The sequence below is a fragment of the Camelus dromedarius genome, chromosome 8 (assembly GCF_036321535.1).
Source record: "Camelus dromedarius isolate mCamDro1 chromosome 8, mCamDro1.pat, whole genome shotgun sequence".
NCBI classification, from domain to species: Eukaryota; Metazoa; Chordata; class Mammalia; order Artiodactyla; family Camelidae; genus Camelus; species Camelus dromedarius.
This window is the reverse complement of record NC_087443.1, coordinates 2,183,267-2,206,836: the sequence shown is the minus strand read 5'-3', so window position 1 is coordinate 2,206,836 and position 23,570 is coordinate 2,183,267. Positions and strand designations below refer to the sequence as shown.

At 48.3% G+C, this 23,570-nt stretch overlaps 1 protein-coding gene across 5 annotated transcripts in view; it reads left to right on the top strand.

Moving 5' to 3' along the window:
• MTR (5-methyltetrahydrofolate-homocysteine methyltransferase) overlaps nucleotides 1–16,941 on the top strand; it is an 89,075-nt gene extending 72,134 nt beyond the window's left edge. For 3 of the 5 annotated variants that reach the window (XM_031460807.2, XM_031460806.2, XM_064487829.1), the window contains exons 26-33: nucleotides 2,239–2,337; nucleotides 3,194–3,269; nucleotides 5,893–6,048; nucleotides 7,512–7,708; nucleotides 9,849–10,049; nucleotides 10,716–10,908; nucleotides 11,958–12,070; nucleotides 12,509–16,941. In XM_031460807.2, the coding sequence (XP_031316667.2) occupies nucleotides 2,239–2,337; nucleotides 3,194–3,269; nucleotides 5,893–6,048; nucleotides 7,512–7,708; nucleotides 9,849–10,049; nucleotides 10,716–10,908; nucleotides 11,958–12,070; nucleotides 12,509–12,595 (1,122 nt within the window). In that variant the 3' untranslated portion in view covers nucleotides 12,596–16,941. Of the gene's footprint in view, nucleotides 1–2,238; nucleotides 2,338–3,193; nucleotides 3,270–5,892; nucleotides 6,049–7,511; nucleotides 7,709–9,848; nucleotides 10,050–10,715; nucleotides 10,909–11,957; nucleotides 12,071–12,226; nucleotides 12,417–12,508 lie in introns of those variants that run through there. The other 2 variants (XR_004139484.2, XM_031460809.2) reach the window with 2 other exon arrangements.
• The last annotated feature ends 6,629 nt before the right edge of the window (nucleotides 16,942–23,570 follow it).

Below are 23,570 nucleotides of genomic sequence, written 5' to 3'. Positions count from 1 at the left end.
CTCGTATGGTATTTTTCTTTCTCTTTCTGGCTTACTTCACTTAGAATAACATTCCCCAGGAACATCCATGTTGCTGCAAATGGCGTTATGTTGTCGGTTTTATGGCTGAATAGTATCCCATTGTATAAATATACCACATCTTCTTTACCCAGTCATCTATTGATGGACATTTAGGCTGTTTCCATGTGTTGGCTATTGTAAATAGTGGTGCTGTGAACATTGGGGCGCAGGTGTCCTTTTGAAGTAGGGTTCCTTCTGGATATACGCCCAGGAGTGGGATTCCTGGGTCATATGGTAAGTCTATTCCTAGTCTTTTGAGGAATCTCCATACTGTTTTCCATAGTGGCTGCACCAAACTGCATTCCCAGCAGCAGTGCAGGAGGGTTCCCTTTTCTCCACAGCCTCTCCAGCATTTGTCATTTGTGGATTTTTGAATGACGGCCATTCTGACTGGTGTGAGGTGATAACCTCATCGTAGTTTTGATTTGCATTTTTCTGATAATTAGTGATATTGAGCATTTTTTCATGTGCTTTTTGATCATTTGTATGTCTTCCTTGGAGAATCGCTTGTTTAGGTCTTCTGCCCATTTTTGGATTGGGTTGTTTTGTTTTTTTCTTATTAAATTGTGTGAGCTGCCTATATATTCTGGAGATCAACCCTTTGTCGGTTTCATTTGCAAAAATTTTCTCCCATTCCGTAGGTTGTCGTTTTATTTTACTTATGGTTTCCTTTGCTGTGCAGAAGCTTATAAGTTTCATTAGGTCCCATTTGTTTATTCTTGCTTTTATTTCTATTGTTTGGGTAGACTGTTTTAGGAGAACATTTTTGAGATGTAGGTCAGATAATGTTTTGCCTGTGTTTTCTTCTAGGAGGTTTATTGTATCTCGTCTAATGTTTAAGTCTTTGATCCATTTTGAGTTTATTTTTGTGTATGGTGTAAGGGAGTGTTCTAGCTTTGGATTGTTATTTAGAGATACTTAGAAGAGTCACGTAGAATTATACAAATGTAAAGCTGGTTGGCCCTTTAGCCGTCGTCCAGCCCAACTTGCTCAATTTCAGGTGATGGCATTGAACTTCCCTGCCTTGTTCTGTGTTAGGAAGTCCTGCTGGAGGAGGGGCAGTGCTATGACTGTTGAACTGGTGTGACCAGTAGCAGCCAGTTCTCTTTGTGATTTTGAGCTTTGATGGTGGCTGTTCTTCTACCAGCTTTTTTTAGTCGTAAGTAATATTTAGCTGATTCTAGTTTTACAGTTTACTGAGTGGTCTCACATTTCTCAGATGATCAGCTTCCTTTCTTATCTTAGCAGAAGCTCATAGCTGACTGTGACGATCAGCCTTGTTCCATCAGCAGACACTTAGTGAGGATGCACCTTCCACGTGCCAGGCACTGAGTTAGGAACCAGGGGCACAGAGGCGGTTGAGGTGCGATCCTGCCGTCAGAGGGCCTGTCCTCTAGTAAGGGAAGTAGCTGCCCAGGCAGACAGGAGAACCCGAGTGTGTGCAGTGATGGAGAGGCAAGCAGGGAGGAGGGGCGGCTGACCAACATGCTGTGGGTCCCCGAGATGTGCCACTCACAGAACTCAGACACTGTTAGATTCCCAGTCCTGGTTGATTTCCATGAAAGGTTGCAGATTGAAATCGGGTGGGATCTAGAAAAGACTGGGCACCAGCTCCCAGGTGTCTCTCCCCATCGAGTCACATGCCTAGTGCTCAGCTCTTCCACTAGTTAGTGACGTGTGACCACATGTGCGGAGCACTGCCACCCGGGGAAGCTCATCTGAGCCTCAGTGTCTTGGACTTTTAGTGGAAGTCAGTCATGTAGGCAGGGGATACTCACCTGTCTGACCTTAGTTACTCAGTCTTCAGCCCCTCCAGAGGCCAGATAGCACATAAGCCAAGTCCCCCCATAAATCAATGTTAACATAAACTGTTTGCAGTGGCCCAGGTAGACAGACACTGTATCAGGCAGGATATTCGGGGGGCTTAGAGCTTATCTCCCAGGAGTTGTCAGGGACCAGTCCTTTCTTTAGGATGTGCAAGACTGGAATGCCCCAGGCCTGCTGAGTTCGCCCTTCGCTGCACACCCAGGCAGGAATCAGCAGAGGCGGTGCAGGGAGAGGACATGGTGTTAGCACGGGAAAGCTTCCTGAAGGCGGTGACCCCAGGATGAGCGGTATTCTGCACATGTTACTCTGCTGCTGCTCTGCGGTCACTGAACGTTGATCTTGCATTTTCAGTGTTCTCAGCTGTTAGATGAGAATCTAAAAGATGAGTACTTTGAAGAGATCATGGAAGAATATGAAGCTATTAGACAGGACCATTATGAGTCTCTCAAGGTAAGTGACAAAAACAGGTCCCTGCTTGTTTGGGTAATAACCCAATCCCACAGTTGTTAATGTGACTTTACTGTTTAAAAGAGGGTAAAGTTTGGGATCATTTTAAAGAAGTACAGTTTTTTTTAGTTCAAATCAATGTTCTTCAGTGTCTAAGTTCCCAATAATTTTTGGTTATATTAAAATTAATTTTATTTATTCCACCAAACATCTTCTGGGTGAGCAGTAGGTGTTGGGTGCTGTGTTGGGTAGCAGAGTTATGAGAATGAATAAAACATGAGCTCACAGCCAGCAGGGGAACAGGAACTGAGACAGTGTGCTGAAACGACTCCCACAGATCCTTATTCTTGAGGAAAAAATGGGAGAAAATGAAGACATTAGTCAGGACCATTGTAAGCCTCTCTCCCTGATTGCCCAGCACTCACTGTGCAGAATAATGTGTTGAGAACTGTCCCTCCCTAGTCAGCTTTAGGGAATCCAGGGAGACTGGGCATAATGACTCTTTGGGGGCCACTGGGATATTTCTTCCTGGTTATCTGCTCACTGGGCTTTGTGTGGGGGGAGTGAGGGGTGCATTTCGGGGCGGCCAGGAAAGGGAAATGTGGTAACAAGCAAGAAGGAAAGCTTGCGTTTACAGGTCAACATGTAATGGATGTTTATTGAGCCTTTGCGCTCTGCTATTGTGCTGATCGAAGCCATGCTGGGTGTAAAAGGGACAGCTCTTTAGGATATAAGTTTTCATTAATAAAAGAACTTGGGCTTTTTTCAAAACTTACTTACTGGCTTCCTTGGACATACTTCCATAGCAACAGCTGGAAAAAAGCCTAGAGTCTCTGAGTAACTTTTCTTTTTCCCACAGGAGAGAAGATACTTAACCTTAAGTCAAGCTAGAGAGAACAGCTTCCGTATTGACTGGCTGTCAGAGCCTCGCCCAGGTCTGTTTGGCTGTTGGTTAGAGGAAGGCTGTATGTGGCAACTGTGAGCCAAAGAGACATGTGCATTTACTTGGCTACACAGCCAAACAGGCAGCTTGACGCTCTAGTGTCCAATGATGAGGATGAATGATGGTGATTAAAAGCGAAAGTCAGTGGTTACCATTTATGAAGAGAACCAAACACTGTCCTGAGATTGACCCGCAGCAGCTCTGAGTCCTTGACACAATTCTGTAATGAATGTGCTGTTATCCTCGCTTTAATTTGAAGAAACTGAGTTTCGGGTAATACGTTAAAGGTTACTAGCATTCTGTCACTGACCTATCTTCTAAACCCAGGCTCTCTCCTCTGTGCTGTGCTTAGATGGGCCTCCTTCATCTGGAAGCCAGTTCTAGAGGACTTCTAGGGTCACTGTGTCAGTCCAGGTCCCAGGCGGGTGCGAGTGCAGAAATCTGAAGTTTGCAGATGGCTTCACGTTGAACAGACCTTAAGACCTTGCAGTAGAGCAGGGTCTCTGGCTTCTGCTCACTCTCTCCTCTCTCGGGTGCTTCCCTCCTTTGATTTCTTTCATTTGGTTCCTCCCCTTTCTCATTTCTGGCGTCCTTTCTTGCCTCACATAGGGGTTCCATGAAGGAATAAAACAGGTGAGATATTTTGACAGGCTCAGAGAGGCATGTGATACAAATGCAAAACCAAGACAGGGTGAGCAGGGCTTATGTTAATTTGAATCCATACTTCCAGGGCAGTATCCCAAACCCGCTTCCATTGCTCATGACATCTCCGCGTGCTGAGCGGAGTGGAGAGAACTGAGTTGGAACTGTAGGTGAGCTGGGTTCTGGACTCAGTTCAGGGTGGTCTAGTGGGAAAGTGCAAGCTGGGTTCTGGACTCTGTCCTGCTGAGCTCAGGGTGGTCTAGTGGGAAAGTGCAGGTGGGGAGTTGGGAAGCCTGGGTTCTAATCCCAACTTGGCTCCTGGCTCTGAATCCCAGGGTGACCTTGAGCATCTTGCTTCCATGTTTGACAGTTTCTATATGTAAAGAAGGAGTTACTTTATGGAAATGTTGTAAGGATAAAATAAGATAATATGTGTAAACCTTTGAAAAAGACAAATCACTGTACCAGTCCAAACTATTATTTTCTCCTTCACCTTTCGCTCTGAAACTGGAAAAATACCACAAGGAAAAGTCCACTTTAACCAAGTCAAACACCCAAAATACATCTCAGTGGAAACAGTCCTCTGAAGGCTCGCCGCACCAGGCAGCGGTGGTGATGCTTTTCCTGTGCAGCTGACCCATGCCGGGCCCTCAGGGCTCTGGCCCTTGAGGTGCAGCCCACAGCCTTGTTTTTGAGGACAGCCCAGTCTTAGCATAGTTGTAGGAAGTCAATAAAGGGAGAAGGAAAGCTGCTTCTCTCTAGGTCTTTGGTGGTGAGACCTCAAACAGACCTCAATCTCCGGAAAGCAAGCTTGTTCGAGAGTAGCACCCGTCAGCGAGCCCGCGAAGAGCGCTTCTCCCTGCCTTCAGACGAGGGGACGCTTCAGTCAGAGGGAGAGCCGTAGTTTCTTTTTAATTACCAGACCAGTCAGCATAAGAATGTTTACACAGAAAGGATTGTCCTCTGCAGTAAGAAGATGACAGGAGCAAATGAGAAAGGGTCTGAACTGTAGGAAAAGGTAGACGTTTCCAGGCAAAACGAAGAAGCTGCACGCACTTTCCCTTGCCCATACTTTCACCTCTCACTTTCACTGTCTGACGAGAGAAGGGTACTCTTGAGACTTCGGTGTTATCCCTGAGCACCTGAGAGTGGTGGTTTAGTACAATTTCTCTGATCCCTATTTGCAGATCAGGAAACTGAGGACACGACAGGTGGGAAGCCAGCAGCCAAGTGGTCACCTCCGACTCCGGCCAGACCCACCCCAGGCTTGGTGGAGTGGGGGGCGGTGTTGCTGCTCTGGGTGTCCCAGAAGCCCAGGGGCACCATCTGTCTCTGAAGTCTTCACCATTATTTAACTTAGGATCACGAGAGGCGTAAAGAAGAGAGTGTTGAACATCTGTGTGTCCCCACCAGCCCCTTAAAGAATGACACATTGCCCACTTAAGAAGACAGAACAATACACATGTAGTGGAAACCACCTGTGACCCCTCGCTCCCCTGCAGGATCCTGAATCTGATGCCTTATTTCCAAGCATTTCCTTAGACTTTGATTCTATCAGTAGGCGATACAGATTATTGATCATGTTTTTAAACTTTACTTAAGTGGCTTATTAGATGTCTTTCTGCAGTGGTCTTCATTTTGGTATTGTCTTCATTTGTACAAGTGAAGGTTAACCCAAGTCTGCCTTGGGCGGGGTGAGGGTGGAAGAAGGGTGGGGGGAACAGTTTCCAAGGGCGGCGGCGTCAGTCAGCTGCATGGGAAGAATAGCTTCATTTAAGCTGTGCCGCAGAATTCCTCCTTCTCCACGATAATTTAAAGTTCCCCTCTTTGTAAAACAACTCCTACGGTGACAGGAGGGAGGCAGCGCGTGGGAGCCAGCAGAGCCGGGTGGGGGTGGGGGGCGGGAAGGCCTCTGCAGGCAGCGCTCGGCCGCGGGCCGCGTCAGTACTGACACCTGCGCTTCTTTCCGGTAGTGAAGCCCACGTTTCTCGGGACTCGCGTCTTTGAGGACTACGACCTGCAGAAGCTGGTGGATTACATTGACTGGAAACCTTTCTTCGATGTCTGGCAGCTCCGGGGCAAATACCCGAATCGAGGCTTTCCCAAGATATTTAATGACAAAACTGTAGGTTAGTTCAGTGAGTCCTTCCTTCTGCTCTGATATTCGAAACATAGTATTGGGACTTCGAAGATAAGAATATGTGATGAGCAGGGGGTTTGGATTATGCAGGAAGTAGTTCATTGTTATGATACAAGACATTGTTACCTACTCTTCTCTCCAGTGGTCTTTAAACTGCTGGACGGGTCCTTGTTTATTGGCTAGGCTTGGCATTTTGTTTCTCTATTCTTTAATAAGTGCTTATTGACATCAGTTACATGCTGGGCTCTGTGCTGGGCACTGGGGATAAACAAAAGAAGACGTATAACCCCTGCCCTCTGGTTCCTGGCTGGCAGGTGCAGCAGACAGCGGGGGGTGATTCCCATACAGCAGGCCGAGCTCCTGCTGCGGGGCCACAGCCAGGCTGCTGTGCGCGCAGGGCGAGATAGACCTCAGGCTGGGAGATCAAGGGAGGCTTTCTGGAGGAGGTGGTGTTTGAACTGCTCTTTGAAGATTGAGTGGGAGGTACTGAGGCTGGGACTGACAACATGAGGTAGCATTGGAGAAAAGAACATTCCAGGCCAAGGAGAGTGAGAAGGTACAAACCTGGGCGCTGATCTGGGGAACAGCAGGGAGTCCATTGAGCCTGGTGGAGGAGGGAGATTTGGGGTGATGAGCTAATCAATCAACTGCTAGCCCCACTTCTCGCTTCCAGCCCTACCCCCAGAGACATGGGGTCAAACCACTAGGCAGATCGAAGGATGAGGTCATAGCTAGCTCAGAGCCAGTTAGTGGGTGGACTGGTAGCCGGGTTAGGGCTGAGGAGAGCCCAGTTCCTGGAGGGGTCCCTGGTGTGTGTTAGGGTACGGTGGCTCAGTGGCTCTCAGTTAGCCAGGGTGCAGCAGTGGGAGAGGGGTCTCTCATTCTGAGCTGCTCCTGAGTGACCACAGATGAGCAGGAGAGTGGCCAGCGTATGCTGGCCACGGCAGGCCCTTGACCAAAAGCGCTGGCAACCCTGTGGGTGCCACGTAGCCAGGCACAGGCCGCGGAGGCCTCTGGACGGAGGGCATCCAGGTGCAGCACAGGCAACTGAGGAGGGGTCGGGGCCACACACCACTCCTCGGACGTCCCATGCCCCGGGGTCACTGAGGTCGGGGAGCTGTACGTGCACCAGGGACGTCAGGACGGAGCGATTTGGCCTGCGCTGTCTCACTCTGTTGGACAGACTGCTTTGGGGAGCCAAGATTTGGCTCTTTGCCTCTTGTTATGGAAAAGTGTAAGTGGCTTGAGCTGGTGAAACACTGTATGGGAGGAGCTGCGCTCAGAACCACTGAACCCCAGTGACTGCACCTTAGGTGTGCCGCCACACACTGACACTGTGCTTGAGGGGGAGAGAGGAGGCGACAGAGGAGGGGCCGCAGGCTTAGAAAGAAGCGTTCTTAGCTGGTTATTGTTGGCTTCTCTAAGTGAATTCTTATGATATTTTCTCAACAGGTGAAGAGGCCAAAAAAGTCTATGATGATGCCCAAAACATGCTGAAAGCACTGATTAGTCAGAAGAAGCTGCAGGCCAGGGGTGTGGTTGGGTTCTGGCCGGCACAGAGCGTCCGGGACGACATCCACCTGTTCGCGGAGGGCGCAGTGCCCCAGGCTGCAGAACCCATAGCTGTCTTTCATGGGCTGAGGCAGCAGGTATGGAGCCTGCAGGGCCAGCAGACACACTGCTCTGCTTTTCGCATTAAGCACTGAAAAAATGTCAATAAAGAATGGCATACACCTGAGCTCTGTGTAAACAGAGCTCTGCCCCACCTCGCCCCAAAGAACCAGCCACAGTCCCGAGCCTTAGGCATTTGTGATGGAGAGAAGGGCCAGCGTGGTTTAGAAGCTGGGCCTCTCGGGCGCCAGCAAGAGGCAGGTGTCTCCCGTCATGGCGGACAGGTGGAGGAGGTCGCGCACAGGTGAACACTTACGTGCTCAAGCTCACTAGTTTGCCTGCAGCTGGGGGCTCTGTTTCTTCACGGGAAGACAGGCGGGAGCACACGTGCCCTGAATGTCTGCCAGGAGCCAGGTGCTTAGTAGGGTGCTTGATGGACCGTCTCGCTGAATTTCCACCCAGCCTTGTTGGCGGCAGCTTGTGTTTCCATCCTGCAGAGGAGGTGAAGGCTGACGGAGAGTGCGCCACGTGCCGCAGCCGGGAGGGAAGAGCCCACCTGCCCACGCTCCACGGCTTTCTTTCCTGGTCCTGTTCCGTGTGGCGGAGCAGGCTCTTCTCCATGTGGCTCCCTCTCATGTGCCACCCCTTTAAATGCAGATTTCAGAGGCATGTCCCTTTAGCTGCTGTAAAAAACGAGCTGTCCTAATCAAGAATTTGAACCAGGATTCATCAGTTATTAACAAAGAGTTGTAGTAAATTATTCTTGCCAAATTTTACTGTCATTTGCAGTCGTTCATAAGTGATACTATTGCTTTTAATCATAACCAGAGTATAATTCATGATGACAGATAGCTGCATCTGTTACCTGCCCAGGCAGACATTTCTAAGGAGGTACTTTCTTCCAGTACAATCTGGAAAGTTCTGGCTCTGGCGACTTGTGGCTCTGGGAGCCTCTGTTCTGAGCGGCTCTGATCACTGTCCAGTGCTGTGGGCTCTGTGACCTGTCTCTCCAGTGGGGCCGGGAGCTTTGTGTCTCCGTCTGGCTTCTGTTAAAGAACATTTGATGTGCAGAGCACACAGCTGGAAGGCAGCTCCTCCCTGCGTAGCTGGCCCTCATCTCTGACATTTCCACGTGCCTTTTTATCAAACTCTCTCTTGCCTGCAGCCACTTAACCATTTTCTGCCCAGTGTCGACTAGATTGTACTTGTTTCCAGAGCTGGCAGGCACGCAGCTGTGAAGCTTCTGGGTTGGCCACTCATTGATTAATTGATCTGCTCTAAGTAGTGCTTCACAGCGGTCAAGAGCACTGGACATGGACCGGACCCGTGGGCCTGCCACTGTCTGACCTTGAACTAGTTCTTCAGGCCCTCTCTGCCTCAGGTTTCTTGTCTAAAAACAGAGCGGCTGGTATCACTTCACAAGGTTGTTGAGAGGATTAAATTAGTTAATTTGTATAAAGCACTGAGACTAGTGCCTGAAGCACACTAAGCACTCAGTAAACATGTACTCACTGCTCACCTTCGCGGTGAGCACGTGTTGGCTGTGAAATAGGCTTACTAGCAGGGGAGAGAAAGTCATCAGCCGAAAATGGAAAGTGGGCACGTGCAGCCAGCGGCCAAGGAGCAGGCCCAGGAGCGGGTCCTGCTGAGCTTTCCGTTTGGTTTTAGGCCAGCCCAGCGGGGTCCTGAGCCGTCTGCTGAGCCACCAGCTGTGGCGGGTAGCACACGGCCCCTGCGTTGCCAACCTTGGCAATTTGTTGAACTGCTTCTGTCAATAAAGTGGAGGCTCATACACAATGTGTAACGTAACTTCAGGATGTAATGTTCATCTTGAATTGAAAGCACTTTTGGAGAAAAAAAAATTTGATAGCGTTTCGCGGGTCCCAGCTTCTAGCGCGCAGGGGCCTGCAAGCCCTCAGTGGGTGTGTGGTCAGCATGTGAGTGAGCAGGGAGTGCGTCACACCTCGTCTCACTTCACGTGTCTGTTCGGCACGGATGCACTGAGCACTCACTGCATATCAGGCACTCCTCTGAGCCCTGGGGGTGGAACAGGGAACACAACAGACAGACAGCCCCTTTTGAAGCTTGTGTCTGTCGGAAGATACTAGGTTGCTGTCTGCTGTGTGTTGGGGCCACGTCTGTGCTAATGGCTGCTCTGCCCACTGCTTGCGTTTCAAGGCGGAGAAGGACTCTGCCAGCTCGGACCCATACCACTGCCTCTCGGACTTCATCGCCCCTCTGCACTCGGGTGTCCCCGACTATCTGGGCCTGTTCGCCGTCGCCTGCTTCGGGGTGGAAGCGCTGAGCAGGGCCTACGAGGAGGCGTGCGACGACTACAGCAGCATCATGGTCAAAGCGCTGGGGGACCGGCTGGCCGAGGTGGGGACCCCCGTGGGCGCCTATGCGTGTGTGCACGCGCGCGGTGAGGCTGGTGGTTAACAGCGCACATGCTGAAGTCCCGTGTTCTCTAGTCGCTCTCACGCTCGTCTTGGGCACGGAGCAGCTCCAGCGGTGCCCTGGTTGGCAGCCGCCTCAGAGCCTTGACTTCATGGTCTTACTCTGGTGTCTGTCTTTGCTTGTTGTGATGTGAACTTTCCCTGAGGAGCCCAAAAAATGCAAAACGGGTTTCTGGTTTTAATGTTGGAATCCTCCATGGATTCCGCATACCCCTCTGTGCAGTGGGGCACCTAAGTGGGGGGGGGGTCTCTCCCCTTTTACTGAGGCTGACAGTGGGCAGCTGGCTGCTGTAGCAGTCCCAGCTTCTCCTTCCAGCCTCCGTGAGCTGCAGACTGACCGTCAGGGAAGTGTTTAAAGGCCTAGAAGTCCTCAGATCATTGAATATGGTACCTCAGCGCCCAGGTTGAGGCCAAAACTGAGTAGCAGAGCAGTTGATGAAACTATAAATGAGTTGAGAATCCAGCCCGGCCCTCTTGCTGACGTTCCCTGGCTGTGGTCCAGGCGAGGGAGGTGCTGTGTGCCTCTGAGGGTGGAGGAGTGGGGTGCCGAGGACACGGCTTTGCCTGAGCCCTGTGTTCTGGGCTCCAGGCCTTCGCAGAGGAGCTGCACGAAAGGGTCCGCAGGGAGCTGTGGGCGTACTGCGCTGATGAGCGGCTGGACCTGGCGGACCTGCGGAGGCTGTACTACGGGGGCATCCGGCCGGCGCCCGGCTACCCAAGCCAGCCCGACCACACCGAGAAGCTAACCATGTGGAGGCTGGCTGACATCGAGCAGTGCACAGGTGAGGGCAGGAGTGGGGCGCCTCTGTCCTTCTGTGATAGATGCACCGTGCCAAAGTAATGGCGCCCAGATGAAAATTTTGGAAATACAGAAAGGGGTGTAGTGAAGGTGGTAATTCCCTCCTGTCCCAGGTCTAGCTGTTTATTCTAGTGCCTGAGCTCCCTGTTATGGAGTAGTAGTCTCACATCACCATTTCCAGGTTTCTCGAGTTTGATTATTTTCTCTTACCCTACAGCAGATGGGAATTTAGCTCACTCTCCCACCCTGTACCTCTCCTGCGCCGTCCTCCCTGCCGGGTGTCTCCCCATCAGGGACCGTGTACCCCCTCCTGGCACATTTCACGCTGCACTCTCCTTCTGTTGCTTACTGCCAGCGTCTCGGCACCAGGCTCACAGAACCCCTCCCTTCCCTTCAGCTCCCTTCTCTCTTTTCTTTTACACTCCTGTTAACACAATTAACTGTTTTCAGTGGAGTTAATCAGAAGCATTACATCCTCGCCGAGGAAGTGAAAGGAGTGTGGGTGCTCTTTGGCAGAGTGCTGAACTCTGCGCTGCTCTGTGTCCTCGTCCACCCAGTGCTGGTGCAGACCAGGTAGCCTTGACGTCGTTCGCTTTAGGTCTCAGCTCAGAGGAACAGGCGGCTTCTTTCTAAACACGGCTGTGGGCTCGTTCTTGGTGAGACTGGCTGTCGCTCGTCCCTGGTGGCCTTGGCCCCACAGGGGCCCTTGGAGGCCCAGCTGGTGTTCTCATCCCCAGGGTGGGAGCTCCTTGTCTGGGAGACCCAGGCTTAGCCCCTGTGACTGGTTTTCGAGCCCTTTCCAGGCCTTTTCTCCCAGGCCAGGGGAGAGCTGCGTGTCCTGAAGTTGTTCACCCCCTTGGCAGGGATTTGCTAGACTAGTCTGCTCACGTCTTTCCTGCTGTGCCGTGTGTCTGCCTAGGAGCACGGGCTCACTCTCCTTCACCTGTAAACGAGAGTTTATCAGGTGCCTGCCACCTGCGGGGCCTGTCTCAGCGCCACATCCATGAGCGTTTTCCCCGCGTTGCTCTCTAGGCATCCGGCTAACAGAGTCACTGGCGATGGCACCTGCTTCAGCCGTGTCCGGCCTTTACTTTTCCAACGTGAAGTCCAAATATTTTGCTGTGGGGAAAATTTCCAAGGATCAGGTAAGTTGACTGTTTTGTTGTGTGTGGTATCCCTAAATGCCTGTCTTGTTTTAAATGGAGCTGTTAACCCTGCTTTATTTTACATGTGAATGAGAATAAGACAAGAGGGAAAGGATGAAGAAATTGTACCCAGTTAATGTCTCGATTTGATTTCAGCCCATTACCCCAATTCTAGCCCTCCCATGGAACCCCCCGCCTGCCCAAACACACACCCCAGCCAGGCTCTGAGCATCATGTGTCTACTCCATGTTGTTTTTCTGCCCCAGAGAATAAGGCAGCTTGGTGAATAGATAAATATCTATCTCCATTTAACTCCAAAGATTGCTATCAAGACAAGAAATGGAAGGTACTTAATGTTTCTTGGCAAGTCCTGTGGAAACTTTAGTTTAAAAAGTCTTTATCATTTTGGTTTAATAAGCTGCTTTCATCTTTTTGCAGATTGAGGATTATGCTTTGAGGAAGAACATGTCTGTGGCCGAGGTTGAGAAGTGGCTGGGACCCATCCTGGGATACGACACAGACTAACTTTCTTGTTACCCTGCCTGTACTCGATGATCCTCAAGGAGACACAGCCGAAGTGCCTTAGTAACCAGAGCGCAGCGGCCGCCCGCCCGTCTGCCCCGCCCAGCTTTTGGAATTTGGTGGAACCTTGTAGAGGAGCAAGGTCTTCCTGTGGTTCTTGGAAAGCAAGTGGCTGTGTTTCAGGGGACCTTAAATGAAGAGCAGCGAGCAGGACTTGGGGGGTGTCCCTTATCCCTTGGGGCCCGAGGTGAGCTGGAGGTGGAGGTCTTTTGCATTTCAAAGAAGTCAACTTTTTTTTTTTTTCCTTTTTACCTTGGATGTACCAGGCCACTTATTTTATGTTTTTCTCTCTCTCGGAGTAAAGCCTGAAACTCAGTTGAATAGGGAAGTGTATGCAGAAATGTGACTGTGTGGCCAGGGGATGCCATTCATTTGAGTGATCAGAGCAGTGCACTCCGACAGGGAGGGAGCGTCACTGTGCTCTGTGTCCCAAGACCTCCTTTCTGAAGCCACTATTACGTGCCTACAGAAGTCCCTTTGGCAAAGGGCATGCTTCACCGCCGGCTTGTCGGGAGCACTCAGGCCGCTTGCCTGGCGTGGTCAAAAACAGTCATGTCCTCCAAGCATTTTTGTCCTCATAATTTCACGTCCCCTCACTGAGGGGAAAGGAGGTGGGGAGAGAGAGTGGTTGTTAAGGGTAGTTAACATCTTTGGGGTGTTTCCCAGAACTGAGCAGGGTCTCGGCTGAGCTGCATGTCCTGTACAGAGTGGACAGGCATACTCAGTTCTCTCTCTGTGCTGACCCAACTCCAGTCCCACACAACATGGGAAAAGCACATTGACTTTTTCACAGCTATTTCAGGGAAATGGTTATGAACATGAGCCTTGAAGTAGACAAACCTGGGTTCAAGTTTCACTTTGCCACTTACTTGCTGTACGACAGAGGCAGATTACTTAAGCTTTCCAATAGGATTTTCTCATCTGTGAAATGGGGACAGTGATACTAGTTTCTGTCTCTTGGGCATGAGGTGTGGATTAAACAAGATGGTGCACATAAGGCAGGTAACACGGGACCTGGCACACAGTGAGTGCTTTGTAGACGGCAGCTTCTGTAGGGCCTACAGGGAGTCCCTGAGCTCTGCACTGGGTAGGTGCTCGTGGAAAGGGAACAAGAGGTCAATGGAGATGAAAAGATAGTAGGTAAAAGCACATGGCAATGACTGGATTGAACATACTAAGTACCCTTCCTGGGATCAGAGCTCCACTGAACACAGTGATGGAGAGAGAGAAGCTGCCCTCTGCCATCAGCACCGTCAGTCTTCATTTTCTGCGCCGCATCCCCCCGCCCCTCGTGGTATAAGCCGGCCTTGGCCCAAGACAATTATATCAAATATGCTTTCAGGTACATGGGAGGTGAAAGGGAAAAAAAACTTAAGAAATGATAATGTTCCATATCTGTAGTACATACGTGTTTACCCACAGAGTAGCGTGCCTTTTCAGACACCACTGGCCCTTACAGTGAGAACTGTGTGCTCTCTTTAGGTGCATTTAGTCTGTGCTGGACTGAGTGGGACAGAGTGTCCTGAGATAGTAGTTGGAGGACTTACTGTCCGTTCTACGGCAGGTACGTTATTCTAGGCATTGGTACATTCTTCTGTGAGACAGAATAACTGCCTCCAAACATTTTAATGTATCTTATTTTAATTACAGTTGCTAAGTCTCCTAGTTTCATTAAATATTTACCATGTCTTCTCTCAACTAGTTATGTGGTGGAATGGCTTCCTTAAATATATAGTTGATCTAGTCCCACAATGGATGCCTATTATCTAAAGACCAAGGCAGTTTGTGCAAGTTCCCATGCCTGTATGTTCATTAAAGAAAACAGAATACAATTTGAAAACCCCTTCCTTAGTTTATATTAGGTGACCTCAAAGACAAGAAGGTGACCAGTCTGCACTCGGAGTCTTGTCTGTCTGCCCGGACGTCCAGAGCTCTCCTTGCCATCAGCTGCTGTGGCTCTCACATTCGCTCACTCGCTCGCTCTCACCATTTCTGTTAAAGACCCCAGGTCTGTTTTTCCCTCTAAAGAAGCACTCGTCCAGAACCTTGCTTACTCTGCTTGCTCTGCTGTCGGTACTGAGGAGGATGGCTCCTGAGGTGGTCGCTGAGACCGGGTTTTATGATGCCCTGACATCCTCCTCCTTCTGTGCACAGCTGAGCTCGTTCAGGGACGAGTCTGCCTTCCTCCTGTCTCTCTCAGACACGCCCTCCACAGATAGCTGAGTGTCTGCTGTGTGCCAGCCACCTCCTCCCCTTCTCTCCTTAACACAGTGAAGGTAGGTTTTCTATGCATCTGTTTTATCATTAATGGCCTCTTCATTGTTAGATCCAACGGCCTTTCCAGTGATTTTCTTTCTAGGTTTGGAGGATATTGACCACTTCTGTAAAACTCCGTTTCCTGGCTCCCCCTTGACTTTACTTTTCTGGTTAACCTTCCCTGTGTTTGATAATTTCTTAGCTGTTTGCATAGCTTCATCTTCCACTGCCTGTTTAAATCCTGGTCCTCCTGTCACTAGTTACCTTCTTAGGCGTACAATTTCAACGGGCAATCTCACCAAACTGATGTCTCTGTCCAGACTCCTCTGTCCTGAAGAGCACAGCATAGCAAACATCCAGCAGCCTCTTCGGGGACGGCAGACAGACATCTCAGACTCAGTGCATCTCAAACCAGCATGGTCTCATTCTTACATTCTAGATATATTCAGTAGGGAAGAATTGTGCTGCCACTCCAGCAGCAGATCACAAACTCACCCCACATCAGCTTTCTCTTGGACTATTGCAGTTATCTAAAAAATTTGCACTTAAAAGACACACTTTTCCTACTTCTGGTTGGAAAAGTAGTAGAGACATTGAAGGGAGGCAGTGTTCAGGTTAAGGCCTGATTTGGGACTTGAAAGATACAATTGAAGAACTGTCTTTGTTCATGAATGGTGAAGGTTGTAAGGGCATCATATTTCCCAAAGTTGATCTGTAGACTCAATGCTGTTTTCAGCAGAAATTCCAACAGATGTTTTCTTAATTGTGACAAGCAGATGTTTAAATTTATGTGGAATAGCAAAGGACTATGATGGCTGAATGCTTTTAACTGTGACTAAGGTTGAGGGGACCCAGAAAACAGTGGGTCTTACTGTAGAGTCTGTGTTGTACGTGATTCAGAGGTGGGCGTTCTGAGCCGTGCAGTGAAGTACGGAGCCTGGGAGAGAGCCTGTGCGTGTACGCTGAGTTGTGGCAAGGTGGCGTGGCCCGTGGGTGGGGACAGGAAGGGTGGCTCCATAAGTAGTTCTAGAATAATGGTTATCCATGTGGGAAAATGGAATTTGATTTCCACCTCACACCGTACCTAAAAATAGGTTCCAGATATGTTATGGTCTTAATTGCAAAAAGTAAATATTTAAATGCTTACATGAAAAAAACCTTAAGGCAGGAAAGAATTTCTTGAGACATGCAAGTGCTAATCTTAAAAGAAAGACGATTAAGTCAAATATGTTAAAACTAGGACTGAAGCTAATAAACAATGTAGTGAAAAGACAAACCAAGACTTGATATTTATAATGCAATTAACTGACAAAGGATTTTTAAGCAGAATATATAGAGAATTCCTATTTTAAAAATAGAAAAATAGAAGACTTGAAAAGGCATTTCACAGAAGTGGAAGTAATTTCATAGGGTTTGTAAATGGCTAGAAATGTTGGAAATATGAATTAAGACCACAGTGAGATAGCGTTTTATATTTGTAAGGTTGGTAACGTTAAGGAGTCTGATGGTACCTGGGTGAGGAAGATGTGTGAGCTCATGCGCTGTTTGGATGTGTGAACAGGCTCCTCTGCTCCAGAAGACGGTCACACCGCACGGAGCTGAACATTCGCGCACTTTAGGATCTAGCTTATGGCTCCAGCCCCCCGTTGAATATTCAGGCGCTCTTGCTTTGTGTACCAGGAGGTACATACAAGACTGTTTATAGCAACATCTTCCTATGGTTAATACCTGGTAAAATGACATGTCCTCTGTCTACAGCAGAACGGATGAGTAAATTAGGTGATTCACACTAAGGAATATTACTCAGTAGTGAACGATAAGTGAGCTACAGCTAAACCTGGCAAAAGAATGACTCTCAGAAAACAGTAAGGAAAAAGCAAGCTCCAGGGTATGGTTGATACTATTTTTACTGAGCTCAAAACCAAGCCAAACCAAAGAGTCTATTGTCTGAGCATCATAAATGGTGAAACTATACTGTTTAAAAAAAAAAAAGATGATAAGCCAAAATTCAGGCTCCCAGTTCCCCGTCAGAGGGAACAGGTCGCAAGGCGACAGACAGGGAGGTGCAGGTTGTTGGTCACGTGCCTGTCCTTGGGTTATGTGGCAGGTGTACGGTTGCTTATTATGTTATGCTTTATAGTCAGTACATGTTATAGAATGTTGTATGTAATTAGATATATTGTACTTAATTATTGAATATGAGAATAATAAAGGAAAAATGGAATAATAAGCAAAAATGTGGGATGGTGACTTTGTATATAATGTTTTTTACGTGTCAAATATATTTTTTAAAGAAAGGAGGGACATTTTGCACAGCAGCACAAAAGCAGGGGGCAAGAGACAGGAGCACCTGTGCGTCGTCCCGCCAGCGCCTCGGTGGCTCCAGATACCCGGCTCTGGTGAGTGAGGGGCTGGCGGCAGCCTTTGCTGAGGAAGGGGGGAGAAAGGAGGCGTTCTGCACAAACTGGACATGACGGAGCACTGGCACTTGAACACATGACTTTGGGGTTTAGGAAGAATGACATTACAACTGGGGCGACTTCAGGTGGAGGCGTGAGTGGGAAGAGGAGGTGGGGCTTGATTATAGGACTCGGGGCGAGCAGGAGTGGGAGCCCGCGGAGGGAAAGGAGACGGGAGAGTGCAGCGTCCGGGAAAGCAGAGGTGGGGGCGGTCAAGGCCTGGCCTGGAGCCCAGTGCTGCACAGAGGTCTGGGAATGGGGCCCCTCTCCTGGGTGACCCTTGCTACAGCAGTTTCGGGGGGACTGTGGGGACCACTGGCACACTGTGGTAGGTTGAAGGTAGTGGGAGGTGAGGAAGGTTACTTGGTTATTTTAAGAAGATTGGTTGGGAAGGTAGGATTGAGAGAGTGTTTAATATAGTAAAAGGCTTTTACACTGAGGGGTAAGTACCAATTAGGAGGGCTGCAGATAGTGCAAAACATTTTTTAAAAATATCTTTTAACCTAACTTCCAGAGAGACTGGACTTCCATCTACCAGTCGCCAACAGTTGAAACCTTGGAGTTGCGTCTAACCTCTCCCTTTTCCTCGAAGTTCACATTCAGTTTGCTCTCATGCCCAGATGTTTTACCCACTAAACGTCTCAGTCCTTCTCTCCTCCCTGGCCTGGCATAGGGGCTCATCATCTCTCCTCTGCGTGGTTCCCCGGCCTCCTGCAGCTGTGAGAGTGAGCTCTCTGACCCCTCACGCCCACCCTAGTCCTGCCTTCCGCAGGGCCTCCCCATTGCCTGGGATGCACCCCAGCTCCCTGGAGTGCAGACCCTGCTCCAGAGCCCTGACCAGCTCCCTGCGTGCCCCGAAAGAGGTGCCTGCTTGCCTTGTCCCCTCCAGCCTTGCGATTCAGGAAGGCTTTTCAACACCCCCCTCCCTACAAAGCTAAGTGCAGTGACCCTGCTGCTCACCTCCTTAACAGCACCGTGCATGTTTCCCAGCACTGTTAGAAACAGAATGATCTATTTCCCCGTTAGACTGTGATCCTTAAGGCAAATGTGGACCCTTGTTCATCTTTGTGTTTGTCGTGAATAAAGTAGCATTTGGTTCATGATAGGTGCTCAGTAAAGGGAGGCTTGAATGAGTTGACGAGCAGATCTTTCAGGGCGACAGTGGTTTGTTGGGAGAGCAAACTGTAGAGCTCCTTGGGGACAGGGGCCCTGCCTCTGCCTCTGACCAGTCTCAGGATGCCCAGAGCCTAACCCAGCACCTGCCGTGCAGTGTGTTAGTTTTTTAAGTGAGTGGCAGGGAGGCCGTGATGATTTTCACTTGCTCAGAAGGAGACTGGGGTGTAAAAGCCCAGCCCCTCCCCCCACACCCAGCTTCACAATTTCACGTTGGGAGAAACAGCCCCGCCGGTGCTCTCCTCACTGCCATGAAGACAGCACACCACGGCCCTGCAGAGAACCCCTCACTTCATAGCCTTCTTGCTGTAGATCAGCTATGTGTATTGTCAGATTGCAGAACAGAGTGTATTATTATTTCATACGTGTGTGTGTTTTAAGGAAATACATGCAGTGAAAATGTCAAGAAGGATACACAGAATTCTTAAGTGGTTACCTCTGGGGAATAGGATTGGGGCATCGGGTGAGGGACTCATGGTTTGCGTATTTCTCGTTCTTTCTGCACTGTTACAAACGTTTACACCAAAGATATATTAATTGTACTTTAAAAAAGATTAGGTTGGCAGTAAATCCACCTTGAAATAGAAGCTATTTTGAATAACCTGAGTGAAAAGTTGACATTTAGGTGCATTAACACGTAAACTCGCTCCCATTTCAGCACTTGGAATGTCTGATTCTGTTTACATTCTCCCTTCCTCAAATGCAGATTTGAAGATACCTTTGCCGCGTCCCTTGCCTTTAAGTATTATTATAGCCTTTTGGAGACTCACGAGCCATCTCTGGAATGGTTGTCTAGGAAAGGATCTTGGATTAAATGATTTTTGAGAACCTTGAGATTAGATATTCCATGAAATAGAAGAAACAAAAGCCAGACTCATGCATGTCTGCTTTCCATAATGCAAATTCACATGCAACCAACAGAGCAGAGTTTGCAGCCGCTGAGAAAGGAACCCTGAGCGTTGTACAATTCTGCTTGTTCTTCACCCAGAGAGAAACCAGAGTAGAGAAAGGTGACATTTCATTCCAGGTTATCTGAAAGAATTTCAGTACTTACCTGCCCTGAATCGTGAGACATCGTTTATCCTACCATAGAGAAGGAGAAGCATTTATTTTGTGCACGTTTTCAATAAAAACACGAGACCCAGTTGTCTTGATGGTGCGAAATATCATTACTTAAAAATTCTTTAGGTCTGTGGAGACGTGGGGACCAAGTGGCAACAACTAAGACATCTGAGCAGCCGCTGCTGCAAACAGGCTTGCAAGACAGAGGATTAGTGTTTCCAAGGCTCTGGGCTACGTTGGTGTGTTCTCATCTCAGTTTATGCAGAATTTATGGGTAGCAGTGTTGAGATAGAAGATGGAGGAGGATTCAGAAGACATGGATGTTGAAGGTGGACCCTCCTCGGAGATTAAATATAAGACACCTTAACCTGTGGGAGGAGTGTTTCACAAACTTTTGATGACGGAAGACTGACTGGGTGGATCTTATCAAACGCAAAGAAAGATGGTACAGATGTGGAGGCTCCTATGTATGGTGGCTTTTCCTGCAGTATGATGAAAGAATTTCTTCCTCCTTCTCGTGTAAAACCAGCCTTGTCAACGGTTAGATCCTAAACCAAGATCGGCTTCTTCTCAAGGAAGACGGCAAACAGAAGAGCTGAAAGAAATCCAAGTTCCTGGGGCAGAGAGCTGGTGTTGGGATCTAGAGCAAAGCAGTGTCTGCTCTGTTCACAAAACCCTTTATTTTCACTGATGAACCTTCAGTGAGATACTGTTCAATAAGCTCAAGCAAGATGCTTTTTCTGACATTCGTGTTAGTTTTGTATAATTTGGCTTCTGAATGTAGGTTGTAATGGATGATGAATATGAAAATCCAGATTTTCCTCTTCAGTTTCACTTACTTACATGCGCAGTGCGTGCATACACATAAACACCCTGAGATTCTGAGCGGGAAGCAGATCAACTTTAAAATGATGTAACACATACTGTACTACATGAAATTTGGCCACCATAAGCTGCACAGTACATGCTAAGATCATCGTCTTTATTTTAACTCTTTTCTTAGAATTACTAGCTATTAAGATACTAACCTCAATATATTTAGAATGAAATCATAAATATTGCTGTTAAACCAGTGATAAGATTCAAAGACAGCAAATTTATTTCAAAAGGGAAATGCATGTGTAGATCACATCTTCCAAGCATGGGCTGCTTTTACAGGGCACGTGTCCTCCCAGACAGTCCCCCATACCCTGCAGTGTGACTTAAACTGGTCTTACTGTGACGCTGCTTGCATGTCCACCGCCATAAAACCAGACGTAAATTCCTCAAGCTTATTTCACCTGCGCTGATGTGAAACCAGAATGGAGCCATACAAATACAATCACAAAAACCGATAAAACTTGCATTAAAAACAAAGAAAAGGAAATGTATAAATGCTACTTTCATTCTTTGCTCAGAAGAGTTAGCTGTCCACAGTTAACAGCAGTGCAGAGAACATCGTAACTGTGATGCGTGCCATTCTAGAACCTCTGCAATTTTTTTTATCATGTTAAACATACCCCTGTCTGATATAACTGAAATGCTGTTTTATATTTTAGAAAATTTTTTAACATACAGCAAGAACTAGGTGTGATTGGCTTAACTTTTCTGTTCTGAGGCTTTGGTTTAGTTGCATTGTCATTTCAATAAATTTTCAGTTTTTTTAAAGTAAAACAACGTTAACCTGTTATAATAGATCGTTGTTAATGTTTTGATTCTGTTGAATTGAGCACATCAAGAAAGTGAGAAATTCCAGTGAGGAAATTCTTAGTGTCAGAAGTGCCCGGTTATTTAAAAAATAATGGCACTCTACAGAAAAGATAGCAGTTAGCTCCAAGACATATCTCAGTGGCTTGTCCTATGTGGATCCTTCCGTCCTGCCATCGTCTGACTCCTCCTGATGCTGCTACGGGAAATACTAGCACGTCCGCTTCAGAGCTCTGGAGGAAGCTGAAGTACCAGTAGTCCACGCGCGAGCTCGTCATGAGCAGAGTCCCGTTCCCTCCACTGTGCCTTCAGGTTAACCAACTCTTGCATAAAGTTAGGAATCGAATAGCAATGAGTGAATACACCCTTTCTCCTGAAAAGAATCGGTGAGTTATATGATAGGAGAGAGGTGGGCACATCTCTACATATGTTTTTTTATTTATTCTAAGTCCATTTCAGCTTGACATAGGGTGAGTTTAGGTCCAGTTCTCTTTTGTCATTAGAAATAAGGTCAATAAGCTGAAAATGATTTACAAGCCTAATCACGCTTCACGCTTTGTGCGCTATCACCCAACAGCCCCGGCGCGACACGGGGAAGACCTTGTGAGAGTCCTGCTCCGTGTGCTGCAATTGACCATCACGGGGAAAACAGACAGAAACAAAACTCCACCAGAAACTTGGAGGCAGGGAGGTGTGCTGCTTCCTCTGTTTGGTAAGGTCCTCGAGGGACTCCTTCCTTGATGATTTGTAATGGTTGGTGCCAGAACCAAAATTTATAAATTCTACCAAGCACGTGCTAGGAACTTAAATACTTGTTGACTGGATGAAATCATATTAGAGGAACTAAACACCAAGAAACTAGGAATTGAGACTATTGCCTGACATCACTTACATGTGGAATCCAAAAGACAAACCTTTCTATAAAAACAGAGTAGAGTGGTGGTTATCAGGGACTGGGGCAGAGGTGAGGGCTGGGTGGGAGCTGGGACGGAGTTTAAGGGTACCAACCGGCAACTAGTAGATAAGTCAGTTCTGGAGGCCCGGCGCACAGGACGGCGATGTAGTCAACAGCACTGCTGCCGGGCGGCTGCGACACTGAATCACAGCTGTTCTCAACACAGACAAACGGTAAATGCGTGACACGGTAAGGGCATTCGCTCACTTCTCTAATAATCACATTGCAATACATAAATACATCAGCACCTTGTACAGCTGGAACTTACACAATGTTATATGTCAGTTCTACCTCAGGGAAAAAAAAGCACCCAGCACCATAGAGCTTTCCCAGGCCGACTCAGAGGCTCGCCTTGCTGCGCGTGTCCTGGGCAAGGAGACAGCGGCGCAGACGCAAACCTGGGTGGCCTTTCTGAAACCCGCGATTCAGGGATCGCTGATGCTCATACGACGAGCCCTAAGTGCTGCGGTATTCCTGCGGTGCCTTCTGAGTCATCCAGGACTCATGAGAATTCAGTGTGACTTCAGTATTAAGTCCATTTTACCATGTGAATTACTGTATTGGAAGGTTGACTCCCACAAGGATGAGTGTGATCTTTCCCCTTTAGCCAGAAGATACATGAAGAAAACGTCTTTCCTCCTCCATGGTGTCAGAAAGCAGGTGTCTTGTGTCGCTGTCATGTGTGGCAGGAGAGCCAAGCTGGACACTGTCCAAACTAGAGACAGAGGTCCCGAAGTGCAGCAGGTTCTTGGGGTGAATGGAGAGATGCAGAAGAAATGTGGTTACAAAACGAGGGAGTGTGTCGTGACAAGGATGTGAGCACAAACCTGGGAGCTGCAGGGGCTGGTGCCTGGCGGGCTGAGTCACTGGATGCCGTTGGCACTGAGGGGGAAGGAAAGTGCTAATTTTGGGTGGTTTGTGTCAGATTAGCAGGAGTATCTGGCTTAAGAAAGCAGAGTAATTATTGGGTTTTACTAAGTGAAAAGTGAGGTTTGGCTTTAGTTTTCACCTTTACATTTTTACTCAAAAAGTGTGTGGTGGGAAAGTTGAGATTTCTGGATGGTGGGAAGTGAGAATACATTTCACGAAGGATTTGGTGACAGGAGTAGCAAATGTTTGCAGGCAGATTTGAGGACGGGGAGCAGGGGAAAGGAGTCAGGACTGCTGTAAAAGTGAGGAGAGAGTGGAAGGGGCTTTGGGGGGACAGCGCTTTGCTTCTGCAGGAAGATGTGAGTGCTGATCCTAACGGGATGGGTGTGCTGCCGGTCACTTTGATTTTATAAATACAGGCCACTTCAATCACTCTTTTCAGGTAAAAAAATCCTGA